This window comes from Ictidomys tridecemlineatus, chromosome 16 (genome assembly GCF_052094955.1).
Source record: "Ictidomys tridecemlineatus isolate mIctTri1 chromosome 16, mIctTri1.hap1, whole genome shotgun sequence".
Classification (NCBI taxonomy): Eukaryota; Metazoa; Chordata; class Mammalia; order Rodentia; family Sciuridae; genus Ictidomys; species Ictidomys tridecemlineatus.
In genome coordinates, this window is record NC_135492.1 from 22,375,719 (window position 1) to 22,395,290 (window position 19,572).

The 19,572-nt window shown below is 41.6% G+C and overlaps 1 protein-coding gene and 1 non-coding gene across 2 annotated transcripts; both read right to left on the reverse strand.

The window, feature by feature from the left end:
- Window positions 1-11,472: 11,472 nt before the first annotated feature.
- Window positions 11,473-11,546, reverse strand: Trnat-ugu (transfer RNA threonine (anticodon UGU)). The gene has a single exon. It is a non-coding gene; the product is annotated as a tRNA-Thr (tRNA).
- A 3,400-nt stretch (window positions 11,547-14,946) lies between these two features.
- On the reverse strand, window positions 14,947-15,900 carry LOC144371251 (vomeronasal type-1 receptor 48-like). The gene has a single exon (XM_078033661.1). It carries the CDS (start codon window positions 15,898-15,900, stop codon window positions 14,947-14,949), a length of 954 nt encoding a protein of 317 aa, XP_077889787.1.
- Between the last annotated feature and the right edge of the window lie 3,672 nt (window positions 15,901-19,572).

Sequence of the window (19,572 nt, forward strand, 5' to 3'; positions counted from 1 at the left end):
TGACGGTGGCATAGCCATTGCCCACCAGCATCTGGACCACAAGGCACACAGGATCCTTCTTCTGCATTTTCCCATAAGAGGAGGAAATCATGCAGTCCACAAAGTATGTGACCACAAAGAAACCCATGAGGAGCAGGATGGTCCTAGTGGCCCTTTGCTCTGGGGAAGCTTGTGCAATTCTCCTGATGCTGTGGAGGTGCTGGCACTGCCTCTTATGCCTCCACAGGTGAGCCAGCATGTACCCACTTGAGAGGGCCATGAGCCTGAGAAGGAGGACATCCCGGAGTATTTTTACCAGGGAAAATAAGATCCTGAAGTGGTGACCAGTGAGGAAAACTCTGCAGGATTCAGTGGAAATCCAAATATCTTATGTGTTATTGGAGGGGCCTCCAATAGAGACTAAAATACAAATATTAATGAACATGTTGAACACCCAGAGAGTGAGAAAGTACCAAACTGTGCTGTGGGGACGTGTGCTTGAACTTGGCCAGAAAGGAGCTTCTGTGGCTGAGGGTGGTGGCCTGAAAGACACTCAGCAGGCAGGTGGTGCTGACTGACAGGCTCCTCATCAGCCTTTACAGGTACATGGTGGCTTTACGTGAGATATCGTTCCAAATATCCTGAACCCCAATATGTCTATATCCAGGAACACCCTGATTATGAGCATCAGCAGATGAATCAGGGCCACGTGAGAGATGGGCATGTTCATGGGCTTGGTCCTGCACTGGACAATGAACGTGAGCATGTGGAAGAGGAGGAAGAAGACGTTGGCTGTGACCCCAAAGACAATTTGGGAAGGAAAGACATTTCTTACTGCACGAAAAATGGAAAGTGTGCTGCTCTTGGTCATTTTCTTTTTTTTTTTCTGGTGAAAAGACATATAGAGTCCATGTCTGAGGATCAAATAAAGATAAAATTCTCATCATCACAGTGGTTACCAGCTTCAACCTCCCCAACCACCAAGTCGGCCCACCTCAAAGTATGTGGGCACTTTTTCAATGCACCCTTTGCAAACTCTCAGTACACAAGCATAACATCTTTTCTGTTTATCTCCACTGGTAGGACCAGGATTAATTTGTCTTGGCATGTGCAGCAACCTGATAAAAAAGCTCAGTAAGTAGCACCCAAAGTGAGTTCAAGTGGGTCAGATAGCTGGAATGTCCACATAGATCTCTCAAGGAAAGAGTGTGGATGCTAGATGAAGCCCCATACAGTTCTATAATTTTAGTGTTCTATGTTCTGGATTGCTCATCACAGTTTAGAGACAAAATATAAAAAATGTTAGCTCTGAATGCAGACTTCTTGAATTTGTTTATATATATATATATATATATATATATATATATATATATATATATATATATATATATTTGGTACCAGATATTGAACCCAGGTTTACATAACCACTGATATTATTTTATATATATTTGATTATGCCAGAAAAAAAATATCTAAGTGGGCAGAACCATCCATTTTTAGCAGGATTTAATTCCAAAATTTCTTTTCTGCCCACTTTTAGGCATATGGAGAAATGGGGAAAAGTAATTATGATTTAAGTGTGTGTGTGTGTGTGTGTGTGTGTGTGTGTGTGTGTTTTAACCAGGAATTAAACCCAAAGGTGCTTAACCACTGAGCCACATCCCTAAGTATTTTATTTTCTTAAGATTTATTTTTTAGTTGTAGTTGGACACAATATCTTTATTTTTTTTTTAATTTTTATGTGGTGCTAAGGACAGAACCCAGGACTTTGAATGTGCTAGGCAAGTGCTCTACCGCTGAGCCACAACCCCAGCCCCTTATTTTTATTTTGAGACAGGTCCTCACTAAGTTGATGAGGCTGGCCTTGAACCTGCAAATCTCCTCCATCAGCTTCCCAAGCTGCTGGGGTAACAGGCATGCAATGCACCAACACACCAGGAAAATCCAAGTATTTGGGGTGTCATAGCTTTTAGTGTTTTAATTAAAAGAAAGGAATCCAAACTCACTCTGATAATGGAGTTTCCATAAGAGAACAAAATTTCTTATCTTCTTTTAGTAAGCAATGATATTTCTCCAGAGGACAGAGAGAAAATAGTGTAATAGAAAATTTGATGGTGAAAAACTCATGGTATAGCTCCCTATAGAATGAAGGTATTTTCTTTATTTCCATCTTAATTCTGCTTTATAGCTATGAAGCATGTAACATTTACAATAAGGTGATCAACATATCCCCACATTCTATCATCTAAAAAACAAGTGGGTAAGACTAGCAATCACTCCCACTTCTACCTAGAAAATTATAATTTGATAACATCAGTTACGAAGTGTGAGAAAAAACAACCAGGAGTCAAGACAATTTAAATGTTTTAGCCTAGTTAAATGATTGCTTTGAAATCTTTGCAGAAGTGTCATTGTAAATAGTGGAAATTAATTCATGACATTAGAAAAATGTAATCTCTTCCAAATGATTCATTTAGTAAGAAATGTTTTGTTTATTTTTTCACTCACACATTCAGGTAAAAAAGATTCCTTCCCTTGTACTGCTTAAGAAAAACAAAAAGAAAAATGGTAATATAATTGTCTAGGAGTCTCCACATTTGAAGAGTCACATATGGTTATTAGTAGGTACAGTGCTACAGGTAGCTATGGATAGATGATGCCTATTTCTGTGTGCACACTTGAAGTGAGTTGTAAGATGTGCACTCATATTTTGACCCCAAAACACCTCTACAGCAATGTAAACTGAATATGAAAAACTTGAAGAGGCCTTTAAAAAATTACAGAAAATGAAATAATGATGATTCCCTTCTATCGTTTTATGAAATACAGGTTTGTCTTCAATTCAGTTAAATGCAGATTAAAAAATAAAATGGAGAACATCGGAAAAAAAAACAAAACAGGAGAAACAGGCTACCTGATATATCTGTGAATGGAGGGCACATGATTCTGGTTTCAGCCCTGCCAGGGGGGGATGGCCACCCTGCATGCATTGTCATGGGAGGGAGGATTGGAGCAAGGAGGGCCCATGGACTTGCAAACACAGGTAGAGAACTGGGTCTTCTGGGGAGCATGGCCTGAAAACAACTGAAAAAATACTCTCTTTTCTATAGAAGAAATTTCCTGGTTACAGATGGAAAATATTATCATTTTAGTAAAGTGCTGATCATGGAACATGGCAGAGTCAGATTCTGTCACAGGTCCCCCACAGGCATTAGCTCCCTGCAGCCCCAGGAGACAGCAGGCAGAGAAGCAGCTAGCTGTCTGCACACTGTGCAGGTCACACACGTGTGTATCAGTGAGACCCACAGGGCTCTCCATGGTTCACAGGTAGATGTTTTATAAAGAATGCAATGTTTCTACTTCTGTGCTAATTTATCAGATTTGTTAGAAAACATCCTGAAAAGTGTGGACATTTTATAAAAGCAAGTTAAAGGAAATTCTCTGAGCCTGTCCCCTCCTGGCTGTGCCTCACCCCACTCACACCTGCCAGGACTAGTTTGACCATGTGATCAGGGTGCAGACAGAAGCCTGTCCAGCACCAGGATGATCCCAGACCCCCTTCTCAGCTCTGGGGAGGGAGGTGCTGCAGCAGCTCCTGGCAGCCTTGATGGGCCCAGCCCCAAGTCATGACTTAAAAACCCTGGTGAAAACAAGCTCTCCTCAGACTGGAGGTTCTGAATACCATGACCTAAAGCCAAAGAGAATACTTTGGAAAAGGAGTTTAGGGACAGGTCCCAGTGAGGGAGGGTCCAGTGGTAAAGGACAAGGAAATTCTAAGAGGGCAGATTAGAGGAGAAACCTAAGTGGAGAAAAAAAAAAGAATGGAAATCTAGTCCTTTCCTGCCCTACCAAGGAGCCATCACTTAAATATTTCACATTCTGCCCCTGTCTAAGTCGTGGACAATACAGAGATACATGTCATCACCCAGGGGCCAGAGACTAGGGAACAATCCTGAAGTTAGTGCACCCCACTCAGCGGTGAGGAAAGCAGACCCACAGCACCTTGGGCTTCTAGGGCCTGGATGTTGAGCGACACGGACTGGAGGAAGGGAGGGGTCATAGCTGCTTTATCAGGTGCCCCATGGACACCGTCCTGTAAATACTGTGATTTGCATCTTTACTTCCTGATGTGCATTCCATACATGAAAAGGCAGATGTCATTTGTTGTTATCACACAGATCAAGTTCACCATCACCTCTCCACTATCATACCCTGTCTCCTTGATGACCTGGAGGGAGGAGACCATGGGACCTTTGGAAGCCAGGAAAGGGTAGTCACTACTGTCCCTTGGTTGTGATATTATGCAACGGCACCCCTAGTCCCTGCTCTAGTTCAAAACCTTCGGGCAGCCAGAGCACCATTGGTTTATTTTTGTGAGATAAAAACGGAGACAACATACATCAGCATAAGAAAATGCTATTTGCTATTTCTCTAAAACGTGAGAATAAACTTTCTTTATAAGTATCATTTGCAAAAAATAAACCATATCATTTCCTTCTGATCAATTAAAATGTATTTTGGTGTATGCTATTATTTCTCACTATCTCAGTATTAGAAGAAAATGCTTAAAGTATTTTGGATTGAGTTTTTGAGAAAAGAGAAGGAAAAACCAGTGTGTTTAATAAAATTCTGGGGTTAACATTTATCTCTTCCTGGGAGAATAGGAATATGGATTCATAATACTGAAGCATAAAATAACCAGAACCCTTATTATTATGCACTTTGAAAACTAACATGGAAAGATAATCAACATCTCTAGCAATTAGAGAAATGTACATTAAAACTACATGGATAGTCCAGCAATCCAGTGAGAATGGCAATTATCAATGTTAGCAAGGATGCAGGGGGAAATTTTCACTAATACATTGCTGGTGGGTTTTTTAAATTTTTGCAACTCCTACAGAAAGCTATATGGAGATTCTTCAGAAAATGAGGAATGGAACCATCATTTGAATTAGTTATCTTACACCTCAGTATATACCCAAAGGACTAAAAATCCACACAGTATAGTGACCTTGGGTTGTGGCTCAGTGGTAGAGCGTTCACCTAGCATATGCAAGGCACTGGGTTCAATCCTCAGCACCACATAAAAAAATAAAAAATAAAGTTATTGTGTCCAACTACAATTAAAAAATATTTTTTTAAAAAAATCCACTGTAATACACTAAGGCAGCCACATCCATGTGTAGAGCGGCTCAATTCACAACATCTAAGCTATGAAACCAACCAAACTGCCCTCCAACAGATAAATGGATAAAGAAAATGTGGTTATATATTCACCGTGGAATATTACTACGTCAAAATAAAAAAAAAAATTATGGGGCAAGGTTTGTGGCTCAGTGGTAGAGCACTTCCCTAGCACGTGTGAGATACTAGGTTCAATTCTCAGCACTGAATATAAATAATTTTTTAAAAGGTCCATAGACAACTAAAAATACTTTTACCTGATTTTTATTTTTTAAATATATGACAGTGGAATGTGTTACAATTCTTATTACACATATAGAGCACAATTTTCCATAACTCTGTGTATAAAGTCACCAATTCCTGTCTTCATACATGTACTTTGGATAATGATGTCCACCACATTCCACCATCCCTGCCCCCTCCCTTCACCTCCCACCCCTCTACCCTATCTAGAGTTCATCTATTCCTCTCATGCTCCCCCTTCCTACCCCACTATGAGTCAGTTACCTCATATCAGAGAAAACATTCGGCTTGTATTTTGGGGGTTGCCTGACTACACTTAGCATTATCTTCTCCAATGCCATCCATTTACCTGTAACATTACATCCCTACAGTGCTGAGCTCTGGCTTTGAACTTTTGATCCTCCTGAGTGAACCTCCTTTGCCACCAAGGTTACCGGTTAGGGCCAGCATGCCCAGCTTCTGTCCAAATTTTCTATCACAGAGCAAGGATCATACCTGAGTCCCGTTATGCCATAAGGAGTCTAGACCCTGGTGCTTCCTGTGTGAAACCTCACGTGCACCCAGGAAGCACCTGGGGGACCACAGCTGCAGGCTTCACTCCTGCTTTGGGAATGTAAACTGGCAGCAAAAGACAGGCAGGCTCCCACCAGCCTCATCTCGCATCTATACCAGGTGACCTTGAGCAGGGGACTCCTCTCCAAGTTCCTTCTGCGGTGGAAGTGTCACTGAGAAGTCATTGATAAGCATTATTGTCCACCTGTCAGGTTTAGCAAAAGGAGCTGGGTAGAGCCGAAGTGCTGGGCGGAGAGGTCCTGGGAGGCCAAACCTTAGGAGCAGTGGGCGGGGCGGGGCCCAGCGAATGGGCAGAGCTGGGGGCGGAACCGAGCAGAGTGAGTGGAACCTCACCCCAGTAGGAGGGGCCTAGGGAATCAGGTTAGGCAGAGAGGAGCTAGAGGAGCCCAGCCAATGGGTGGAGCTGGGGGCGGAGCTAGAAGGTCTGAGTGGAGCCCGACTAGTGGGCACAGCTGGGGGTGGAGCCGAGCGGGGCTGAGTGGAGCCCTACCCCTAAGAGCAGAGGGGGCAGGGCCAGCAGAAACACGTGGGAGGCAAGGCCTGCCCCGGGGTCCCCAGGAACAAGGAGCCTCCAAGGGAGCTGAGGGCGAGGCGGGCTCATGCGCACGTGGTGAAGGAACAGGACAGGCGCGTGTGTCTAGAAATCCCCTCAGAGGTCGCCTTCGACCCAGCGGGGAGCGGGCCCTGGGGCTCCTGCAGCCTGAGATGTGACCCCAGAGTCCCTGAGCTGGCGCAGTTCCCCCCTCACAGCGGAGGCCGCGAAGCGAGGCTGAGGACCTGCTGCGCAGCCTTCTTCGTCCCTCCTCAGGGACGTGGGGGACTCTCCGTGTGTCCAGGTGGGTTGGGGTCCGGGGGTCTCTGGGAGGGTCCTGGGATGTTGCCTTGGAGACTTTGTTTCTGGGCGAGAAACTGGTCTTAGCCTGGCCCCCGCGGTCCCCCGCACTGACCCGGGAAGTGCGTCCTGGCCCTGGGCAGGGGGAGAAGCGCGGACGGGAGCAGAATCGACTCGCCAGGGCGACTTTGGGGACTCGCTGCAGCTCTGAGCAGGACACGCCTTTCAGGCTGGACAGAGGCCAGCGCAGCCCTGGGGTCTCTAAGGGACGGTATAGGGTGGAGGGGTGCAGGGGTGACAGCGACGTGGTGGAGACGGACAGGTGGACAGTTTTGTCCTCTATAAAACAGTAAACACTCCGTGTCGTAGGTTCCGCCCTGGACAGTGAGGACACAGGTGAAGACCCCTGGCCTAGAGTCCCCGTGTCTCCTGGGAGTCCCCTCCTGTTTCTGGTCTGGACCTAGAGTTCAGGCGCTGAGCAGGCGTCGGACACTAGGTGGCACCAGAGCTGTGCAGGCGCCAAACAGGCGTGGGCTCCTTTAGGTCCCTGATGTCCTGACACCCTCCATGGGGACGTTTCCACTGCTGAGTTGTCACACTGTCACCTCTCACGGTGTCACTCAGCTGCCCCGAGAACCTCCTACCTGAGATAAAGGCCTCCTTCAGGAGATGGCCTTTGCCGCCTTCTGTAGTTGCGTCCCCACGAGTCCCCCCAAAATTCCAAGGACATCTGTCAACCTATCCCTCCTGGTGCTCCCTGGGCTTAATGTCATTTCCCCCGTTAGACGTGCTGAGCTGAGCATTGGACACCAGGTGGCGCCAGAGCTGCGCATAAACTCTCCCTGAAGCCACAGCCTTGGGCTCTGTGCTCATGAGCCTGGTTCCTAGAAAGCCTTCAGGATTCCTCTTAAGAGCAGAAACTAGTTTTAGTGTAACTAAGTGAAGTTGATTCATGGAATAAATTTTCCCGCCAGGAAAAAAGAGGAATATTACACTCTGCCCAGAGTGTTTGGGGTCCATCTTCTTAGAAAGCAAAATATACAATTAGATCCACAAGTGAGATGAGGGTCTGAATTCAGCCATGACTTCTCCCTATAACTGTCATTACTGGGAGGCTTCTGGAATCCCTGCCAATGTTGGGGACATTTTCTTCTCTTTTTTGGGGGTTCTAATTTTCATAAGCTTTGAAATAGAATTCAATCAGAAGCATCCCCACCCGATGAGTTCCATTAGTGTTCTACTGAACTAAACTACATAAAGATCAAGTAATGTGGTCTGGTTTTTAGAATAGAGTTTCAATTCAAATGTGTGAGCCTGTGTATTTCTTGCTGAGAAGATATAATAAAATAAAATTGCATCCAAAATCATAATAGTGGATGACACCTTTTTTTTCTGTATTTCATTTTGGGAGGTGGGGAGCATTGGGGATTGTTCCCACAAATGCTTAACCACTTACCCACATATCCAGCCATTTGTCTGTACATTATTTTGAGACAGGGTCTTCCTAAGTTGGTGAAACTGGGTTTGAACTTGCAATTCTCCTGCCTCAGCGTTCTGAGCTGCTGGGATTAAAGGCTTGCAAGGTCCAACCTGGCTTACCTCTTTTAAAAAAATGCATTTTTGGGGGCTGGGGATGTGGCTCAGTGGTAGCGCCCTCACCTGGCATGCGTGCGGCCTGGGTTCGATCCTCAGTACCACATACAAATAAAGAGGTTGTGTCCGCCGAAAACTAAAAAATAAATAAATAAATTTAAAAAAATGCATTTTAAAGTATACATTTAAAGTATACATTTGTGGCATGTAATGTATATATACATAATAAATCACTTGCTTCTATAAAGCCTTCGTTTTGCAAGATGCCTTTAAGAATGTCATAGGGCAAATGCCTATAAATCTTGTTGGTTTTTTTTTACAAACCTCGGGCCCAAAGGAAATCTGTGGGGCCTGAGAGTTTCTTATAGAAGTGTCTCCTGCAGGGTTTTGACTTTTTTTCATGTCTCAGCTTCAGTTTCTTTATTTGTAATGTGTGGCTCTTGATCTCTGCTTCATGATGTTGGGAGAATTCAGCCAGATGTTGGTAGGAGACAGCTGCCTTAGAAGGTCCTTTAGGTGCTGAACCCATATAACATGTGCTGTCAATCCCTCATGCCCTCTTAGAGTCTGTGGCAGTGAAATTGAATGGTACATTTATATGAAGAACATCATGGGGACTTTAATAGGAATTAAAGATCCTTGCATTGAATCTGTAGAGTGCTTTCAGTAGTATGGTGTTTTAACAATATGAATTCTGCTTATCCAGGAACGTGGGAGGTCTTGCCCTCTTCTGACATCTTCTACAATTTAGGGATGAGAGTCAGAAAAAAAGAAAGACAGTCACATGAACCTGACCTGACTTTGCTCTGCACATATACGAATACACCACAGTAAATCTCCACATCATGTACAAATACAGGACTGGAACCTAATTAGAATAAGACCTATTTCATGGTTGTATAAATATGTCAAAGTAGATGCTATTGTCATGTATAATTTAAAAGAACAAAAAATAAAATAAATATGAGCCAGGCACAGTGGCATACTCATGTATCTCAGCAGCTTAGGAGGCTGAGGCAGGAGGATCATGAGTTCAAATCCAGCCTCACTAAGAATGAGGACCTAAGCAACTCAGTGAGACCCTGTGTCTAAATAAAACACAAAATAGAGCTGGGGGTGGAGCTGGGTCAAGTGCTCCTGAGTTCAATCCCTGGTACCCCCCCAAAATAATTAATTAATAACAAGTGTGCATAAGCTATAAACATTCAAACCTTTGCATAATTACAGATCCAAAACTAAAAGAAAAAACAGGGTGTAAGAGGTGGAAAAATAATGGACTGAGTTTTTTTTTACAAGCTTGATGAAAGAATATTGACCAAAAAAAAAAAAAAAAAAGAAATGGAAGGAATCCTAGATCAAAATATGGTCAAAATGAATGGAAATCCTCTTGCTGAGACCAGGTTAAGAATTGTACAAAATTCTTTGTAAACGTGAAAAAGTTGTAATTATAGTTTCTGTTTCAGAATATTGACATTACCGATACTTTAGAATAAGTCTCCAGCAGTTCTGGGAGAAAAGAGAATGTTTTTTTTTTTTTAAGTAAAGAAATGGGGGACATTCATAGTGGTGCACACCCGTAACCCCAGAAAAAAATCTTGACATCCCAAAAACTTGAGTTTAATGGGCATAAAATATTATTTTCCAAGTTTTAGGAACTTGTATTCCTGGATATTTTGTCACCAGGAATGGGAAACCACCACCACCTTTTCTCTTTAAGTATCCTTGCAACCTCACTGTCATGCACCTAAGTGGTTGAGTACCGGACTGATTCTATTAGCTTGTAATATGTGAAATTAGTTTTGGACAAGAAATGCTTTGTGAAAAAAATCCTAGCAAATATTTTTTCAGTAATGCAGGGTTACCCTGTGTAAGCTGAGGTTTTGATATAGAACACAACTTCCTTCTAAGGTCTTTGAAACTTGGAAAAATTACACAGAGTACAGAGTCACTTATATCCATAGTATTTCTATTTGAGTTATGATATGGTCAAAAAAACACAAATGACAATGGCACTTTGCATTTAAACTGCCAGAAAGCAGGAGGTTGTCTTAAAAGCAGATGATGCTCTCCAAAATCAGCTCATCAGAGGCCATGAACAACAATGAAAGCACGTTGCTCTCAGAGACCCTGGAACCCAGAAGACAATGAGACCATATTTTAAAAAAATTAAATTTGTTTTAATTAGTTACACATGACAGTAGAAAACATTTATGCACTTTGGTATATTCTACATAAATGGGATACATTTTTTTCTCATTTTTTTCTGAGTGTACATGTTGCAGAATCGTATTGGACATGCAATCACATATATACATACAGTAATAATGTCAGTTTCATTCTACTATCTTTCTACCCCCACATCCCCTCCATATCTTAAAAGTGTAAAAAAAATAAACAACTCTTTTCCTCCAAATGTTATACATGAAGACCAAATATTTTTCAAGAATAGAGTTGAAAATGACATTTTCCAGATACAGAAACCTGGATGTATTTCTCCACAGGGCATACACAAATAGAATATGTCCAGGATCCAGATAAATCAAAACAGAAGTTGTCCAGGATTCGGATTAATGATATATGATGAGAACCTAGACCTGTGGATCGAAGGGAAGCATCAAATGCATGAGAAATGGCCAGGAAAACCCAAGACACTATGTTTGATCTGGGTGGCAAAGAATGGCAGCAGATATGTGTCCATCCATCCCTTCTGCTCAGATCCTGTTCTTTATTGGACTTTGCTTACAAAACACAAGTACAATGGTGATGTTTATCAGAATTTCTCGAGGGCCGTGACAGGCATCCAACCAGGCACAGGGAACCTTCCACAGTCATGGTGACCTTTCCCTTTTATATCATCACCCTCCTGACTGTTGTGACAGGACCTCACCTCATGGTGGCTCTGATTGGCATTTACTTGAGAACTGATGGATGTTGAGCGTCTTTTCTTTGCTCGTTGGCTACATACGTGTTTTTGCTTGGGTGAGATATCTATTCATATCTCGTGCTGTTTTTAATGAGGTTATTATTTTTTATTAAGTTCTGAGGTTTTAATAAAGGTTAACTTTTTGGGGTGCTGGGGACTGAACCCAGAGCCTTGTGCTTACAAGGCAAACACTCTACCAACTGAGCTATATCCCCAGCCCCAAACGTTGAAAATCAACCTCTTTCCTGATATATGATCTGAAAATGTAATCTTCATCCTGTGTGTTGTCTATTGACAGCTGATTGTTCACCTTCCTGTACAGAACTATTGTAGTTTCATGTCATCATATTGCTGAATTTGTAGCCTGTACTTTGGGTGTGATATCCCAGAAAATCATTTTCTTTTCCAATGTCATGAAGATTTCCAACTGTTTTCTTTTGGCACAGATTCAGGTCTCACATCTACGCTTTCAAAACATCTCGACTTGATCTTTGTGTGTGCCATAGGAAAAGGGTCCATCATTTTTCTTTTGCATACAAATATCTGTTGACAAGACTATTTATACTACATTGGCTATATATGGCGGTGCTTTGAAAGATGTTTTCATGACGTTGTATGAGGATGTTTATCAAGGCACCCCGTTCTGTTCCACTAGTTTATAGGTTTACTATTATGTAACTATACCATAATGTGTTTTTTTCATTCTTCCTTTTCTATTTCTTTTGTACGCATGTGTGGTTTTCAAGTGTTGGTGATGAACCCCAGGGCCTGTAAATGCTAGGCAAGTGCTACATCTCCAAGTTCCATCCCCAGCCCTAACACACTGTTTTAATTACTATAGCTTCATAATATATTTAAAAATTGGGTGTGGTTCCATCAGCTTTGTTGTTTATCAGGGTTGATCTACCTATTTAGGATCTGGTAGGGTGGCATGTAGATTTTAGCTACCTCGTTTCCTATTTCTATAAAATATTCTTCTGAGATTTGGATAGGGATCGCATCTGTACATAACTCTGATTGTATGGACATTTTGATATTGACTCTTTGCATCATGAATATGATGAATGGTTCCTCTAATTTATGTTTGCTTTAATTTATGGCATCATTATACTTTCTGGGTACAAGTGTTTTCTTTCATTGGCCAAGTTCATGCCTCGGTATTTTGCTCTTTATAATGATTTATTATGGGGATTGTTCTCTGAGACAAAGCAGAATTCTTGGGATGTTGCCTCTGTGTTCTGCTGAATGCCTGTCAGAATCCTGAAAAAAATTCTGTGGGATCTTTAGTGTTTATACATAAATGAACATGTCACTCCTGAGACAACGTCTCTCCTTCCTTGGAATTTGTATGCTATTGGGTGTCCCTATAGATGATCTGCATGTACTGAGCCACCTGTGTCCCACGGATAAACCCCAGATGTTCACCATGGATGATGCTTTCAATTTGGAGAAGATCAAGATGGTTTGGTGCTAATTGTTTAATGTGTAGCCCTCCATCATGAATTTCTGTGTATCTGGGCTCCTTTTTGGAGGGGTGGGGTGTCTTGGGTTACTGGTTCACTCTCCTCCATCAATAGTTGCTTTGTTCCACTTTCCAAGCTCAGTGTTCTGAAGTTGTGTGTGTGTAGGGTTCTCTTTTTTCAATCTTGTTGTGAATGGAGATGTGTTTCTTCAAGTCTCTGTGACATCCTCCTGATGCACCCCCCAAGTTCTAGTAGGTGGTACTTTGATTTTCGTTTTTCTCAAGAAAATTTCTTATTCCACTTGTGAATTCTCCATGTGTGACTAGTTAAAAGATGTTGTTTATCTCCACATAGTTGGGATGGACAGTTTTAAGTCTTTAATTTATATTCATTCTATGGTGCTTGTTGATATACTTGACGGGATATCAGTGTCCTTAAGATTGAGGAGGCTTGTTGGTGACCTGGTGTGTGTCCTCTTGTGAACACTGATCTCAGCACATCAGAGTAGTGTTTTCTGTTCTTGGTGGGATGTTCTACGTGTCTCTTGGATCCTTTTGTCCTGGTTTACAGCTACACCTTCATGTGAAGTCTTAAGATTGTGTTGCAGTCATTGTGATTTCAGCCACCCAATATCAATTGATTGAGGAGTTTAATTGATTCAAACTTAACACCTATTCATGATAACTTAAACAGCCACTTTGTTCTGTCCTGTAATCCTTTGGACCCCTTTCTCCTCTTTTCTATGTTCCATTTCTGATTTTAAAAATGTTTGGTCTCATATTCTTTGCTTCCTTTACTACTTACATTTTTATAAAGACATTTTATTTGAGAGTATTTTATATTTGGCTAATTTTTCTAATTAAATAAAATATATGACAAGTGCATAATTTTCACAGCACTGCTATCATGATTGGTAAACTGTGACTTACTGTCTAAACCTTGTGTTCTGACTGCATGCACCTCTCACCCAGAAAGCCTCAACATGGGAGCTACCCACTGCGATGCTGAACATCTTTAGAAGGCTGAGAGACCAAGAGTGGCGTGTAACAGCATCCGCATGGAGAACACCTCTCCTGGGAGAGGCTGAGATCAGAAGTGAGCTTCTCAAAACCAATATTCACATCCCTGGGACAAATCAGCTCAGATGTTTCAAAGCTCATCAAATAACCCTGTGGCACGTTTAGAGTCTTATCCCTTACTTTATAGTTTAAGAAAGAATGTTTTCCACAACTGAGTTGATAATTAAATAATTTTATGACGATAAAATGTATACAACATAAACATTCTGACCACTTTTCAGCATTCAGTAGAGTGGCCTGGAATCTATTCAGATTATTGCACAACAGTCACCACCACCCATGACAGCATTCACTTCTTAACTGAATAGAGGTTCTCCACATACCAAGGGATAGTGCCCTGCTGCCCCCTCTCTTGGTCTCTCGGATGCTTTTGTGTTCCTGCTCTGTCACTCTGCCCACTCCAACTCCCACCATCTTTAAGTACATTTATACAATGTTTGTTCTTTTGCGACTAAACCGACTTCACTGAGTATAGTAACTTTAGGACTCAGCTATGCAGCCCCGTGTTCCAGAATATTTTCGATTTTAAGGTCATTGCGTATTGTTTACATTTTCTTATGGTTGTAGATGTTGAGTTGTTTTTAAGTTCAAATATTTAAAGCATGGTTTTAGGAGCAGTGATGTGAAAATGACTATTTGATTCCCTGCATGTAAAATGGATGTGTATGTGCCTTTGAGTGTGTATTGTTTGTGTGCTGGATCATGTGATATTTTGTGGTAGAATATGTTTACAAATGTAGTTAGGAAAAATACAGATAATGGAAATGATGCAATATTTGAAAACCATTGGAACTGTGGTTTATCTAAAAAGAGTTTGTAATAACCAAGGTTATGACAAGTGACATCCAACTCACACGCCCCTATTAAGGATCCAGTGAGAAATATGACATTGCCATAATATCTCAGAGAGGCACATGGTTTGGCTTTCATTGATGTAATTGTCATCCCTGCATGTCCAAGTGGATGGTTTAACAGAGGAAACGAGACTTTGCATTGCATTTAAACCAAAGATTCTAAACACTCTGTCATGATAAATCACTCCAAATTCAGCACAATTTCTTGCCTTAACCGAACTTATTCACCACTGCCTACTGAAATGTTTACAGTCTTCTCCCACATGTATCTGAAAATAACAATTATACGTTTTGCAGTACAAATAAACACCAAAGGACTGAACGAGGCATAGCTATGGGTCACGAGGATCTGGATACAGTAAAATATTGGATCATCTTTCAGTGTAATTCTTGCATAGGAGACTATGCTGTCCAAGATGGACATGACCACGAAGCAACTCATGAGCAGCAGGATTGTCTGGGTGGCCCTCAGTTCTGGGGATGACACTAGAGACAGGCTGCTGCTGTGGAGATGTTGGGACTGCCTCTTGTGCCTGCACAGGAGAGCCACCATGTATCCATTGGAGAAGGCCATGATTCCTATAAAGGAGACTTCCCTGAAGGTCAGCAGGGTGGACAAGCTGTGCCGGAGAAAGAAGGTCATGGGAATGAAGGAGCAGGATTCTGTGATGTACATAAAGTTGTCTGAGGTCCAATTAGGGGTAGCAGCAATGGAGATGAAGAGATGACTACTGAAGGATGAGTAGATGACCCACAGGAAGAGAAGGAAACACAGGTTGTGAAGAGAGGATTTATGTTTGAACCTTGCCAAGCAGGAGCTCCTGGGGCTGAGGTTGATGGCTTGGAGGACACTCAGCAGGCAGGTGGCACAGATGGAGAAGCCCCTCATCAACCTGTACAGGTAGATGAGCAATTTACACGTCAGGTCATCCCACCTTCCCCCCTTAGGTATAAAAATGTCCGAAGCTATGAAGCCATTGATGAGCAGAATTGCCAGGTGGATCAGGGCCAGGAGACCAATGGGCAGGTCAGTGGGCTTAGGTCTGTGCCCAGTAATGTGCAAGGAGATATGAACGAGGAGAAGAAAAGCGTTGGCTATGACCCCAATGCCAGTCACGGTGTACACGGTGTTTCTTATGTGAATATTACTGTACAGTCTGTTGGCTTTGTTCATCTTACAAGGGAAAGAAAAATATGGTGACCACAGTAACTCACAAAAATGTCTTTTTTTTTTTTTTTTTCAAATCTGACCTCCTTCATCAATCTCAAATGAACACCAGTTCCATTAAGAAAAACAGAATATTCATCCAACTGTATTTTTATTCCACATGAAAATTCAGTTCTGGTGCCGGGCAGAGTGGTGTCTGCCTGAAATCCCAATGACCCCAGACGCTGAGGCAGGAGGATCACAAGAGTAAAGACAGTCTGGGAGTATTAGTGAGACCCTGTTTCAAAATACAGAATAAAGTTGTAACTTGGTGCTGGTGAACTTGCCTACCAGGCAGCCCCCAGCACAAAATTAAAAAAAAAAAAAAACTATGTTCTATTCACACCCTGGAGAATGCACCTCCATGCACCGCCTTATCTTCATACCTTCCAATATCACTGGGACCTCCACAGGAGCATACATATTGATATTTCAGTTTTCTTGTACATTAAGAATTGTCATCCAGGTGCCATGGTGCACTCATGTAATCCCAGTGGCTCGGGAGGCTGAGATGAGACAATGGCAAGTTCAATGCTGATGTCACCAAGTTAGCAAAGACCTAAGCAACTTCCTGAGACCCTGTTGTCTCAAAATTAAAAATAAAAAGTGCCAAGGATTTTTTTTTAAATGGGGCCACGTCATGGCTCAAAAGAAGTGCCATCTATCTTAGAATATACTTCTTTCCTATTTTCTCATGTCTGAGGTTGTCTGGGGCAAGATAGGAGTTTACTTGATTTGCCTTTTTGTGATCTTGTCTGTCAGGTGCATAATAGGAGATCTACAAATTGGACCAAATTGCAGGGGTTGATTGCAAGAAACTGGAAGTGAGACCCTCCCAAACATGAGTGTGCACAGACTAGACCTGCACGGAGTTACTTCAGGTCAGCACCATGTTAACACTGGCTTAGTTCCCACCATACCAAATTTTTGTAATATATAAACAATGTTGGTGTGAACTCTGTTGTCGGACTGATTGAAGTTTCGAGTCGGAGCTGCCATTTACCACAACTTCTTATTATGCACCTTGGGATGCTGAGGTCCAGTCATCTCAGCTGTCCACATAAAGAGTCCTGTTATGTGGATCCTGCAGAGACTATTTGGGAAAAAGTATAGTGTGCCTACAAACTTTGGAAGTGTTTTTGACACATAATGAGCTCTCCAGAAATGTTGGCTTCTAATCTTATTATCATACAGTACTTCATTCACAAGACTTGGGAGAATCAATGCAGTTCCTTTAATAACAGATCAGCTGTGTCCCTTCCTGAAAGAAAGACAAGAAAGAAATTACCTCAGGGTGTGAGGGTGCACACCTGTAATCCCAGCAGGTCAGGAACCTGAGCGTGAAGGATGTGAGTTTAAAGCCAGCCTCAGACACTTACACAGGCTTTAAGCAACTCAGCAAGACCCTGTATCTAATTAAAATATGAAAATAGGTGGAGATGTGGCTCAGTGGTTAATTGCTCCTGTGTTCAAAATCTAGTTTAAAAAATAGAAAAACCGGGGCTGGGAATGTGGCTCAGGCGGTAGCACGCTCGTCTGGCATGCGTGCGGCCCGGGTTCGATCCCCAGCACCACATACCAACAAAGATGTTGTGTCCTCCAAAAACTAAGAAATAAATATTAAAAAATCTCTCTCTCTCTCTCTCTCTCTCTCTCTCTCTCTCTTCTCTCACTCTCTCTTTAAAAAAATAGAAAAACCAACATAGTAGAATATTTGCACAATCCTGTTGTGAGGACTCGAAATTTTATGTCGGTCTTGGAATCCTCTGAGGTGGCTACACATGTCACATTTTTGTTCATCCTCCAGCCAGAATAACTAGATTATGTTAGAATATTCTGGAAAAATTACCAAGAGCATAGTTATTTTTTTCCTTTTAGGACTTTACAATCAGAGTAGTAAATAGAACTACATTTAAAACAGACTCGGTGCTGTTTTAAAACAGAGTTGGTGTTTCAAAGTTTTAATTAAAGACACGTGTCCAGCCCACTCCTGAAAGATGAGCTCTAAGATGCTATCTCTATTACAAGTTCAAAGTGACATTTTTCTGTAATCAAATGCCCAAGACTGAAATTTATGTTGGAGAATTTGTTGAATGATCTACTGGAACAACATTTCTTGGAGAGTGTGTGCAATGCTTTTTAGGTTTTGTACATGAGTAAGAACATGCAGTGTTCGTCTAAAAGGGAAATTCTCTATACCATTAGGGAAAAAAGTTCTGTATTTCCCAGATGTGGTGATCAGGAAAAATACAATTTTATTCTTCCACTTATTCAGTATATTCAGGATTGCTAGCATGACAAGCCCAGAAATGACACTAGGAAGATCTTTCACAAGGCACACATGATCACAGGCACAGATGTTATTCCCTTTTATCTTTATACATAAAATTACATATATCTGTTCTTATCACAACTGTTTCATGTAGGTTAAATATATGCTGATGAAGCTTTAAAGAATAACTTAAACATCTATTTTTAACTATAATCATTTGTGTACAACATTTTTAAATAAAAATTTAAAATTTTAGTTCTAAAATTGTGTTCTCTTTTATAGAGAGAGACATTTATGTGAAATGGTGACTTTGCTTCCATTGTGTTTAATTCATGTTAAAACATGTGTAAGGCTAGCACACAGCATCGTAAAACCCTTTCAGTAACAAGTTTAAATCACCACAAATTGGAGCATTCAAGGACAAGATTTTCAGTCTTACTTCAAAAAATGTACTCGTGCAAACAGGAAAGTTTTAGGAAAAGTAGGAATGAGAATAAGTTAGGAATTTTCAAAAATATTTCAAAATTAAGACCCCAGTTCATTGTTGCTTTAAAATCACCAGAAAATTTTATTTGTCTGAAGGCAAAACTGCACAGTAGCAGAATGAAAAACGAGTCTCCTTTCTCCAGAGCATGAAGGAGAGTGAGCAAACACTTTCAACAACATAAATGGTGTAGACCCATGAGCAATTTTTCATATATGAATCTATCCAGCTGTGAACAAAGAGTTTATTTTTCCTATCAGCAATTGAACCGAGGACTCCTCAACCACTGATACACAGCCTGAGCCCCATCCTCTTTTTTATTTTGAAATAGAGTCTCACTAAGTTGCCGAGGGCCTTGCTAATTTCCTGAGGTTAGCTTTAAATTCACAATCCTGCTGCCTCAGCCTCCAGGACCCTAGGATTCCCGTGCCCATCCTTTATCTAAATTTCAGATCATATCATAATGTAACAGAAAATCATACATCCAATACAGAAAAAATTATTCACTTAAATATCATACAATATGTAAGTGACTTTAAAAAGTATGTAGCTACATCTGTGTTAACAGCTCAGTGACATTAGTATAAGTTCTGGTGAATAAGAACCCTTTATAAAAATGAGCTAAAATAAATTGTCCAGCATGTCCTCTCCCAGCCATCACACCTGCCACTCACACCTGTCTAGCACAGAAGAGCCCAGAGGCTCAGTACCAGGATGAAACTTTCTGCTTCCCTGCAGGGTAATCAAGGGGCCTCCTAACCTGTGGCTCTTAGCAATGTGATGGTATTCAGTTAACATGCTGTTCAAAGCAAACTACATTGGAAAGACTGCACCTTTCATGGAGAGGGACATAAGTCATAGGGGAAGTAACGTGGCCCAGGTG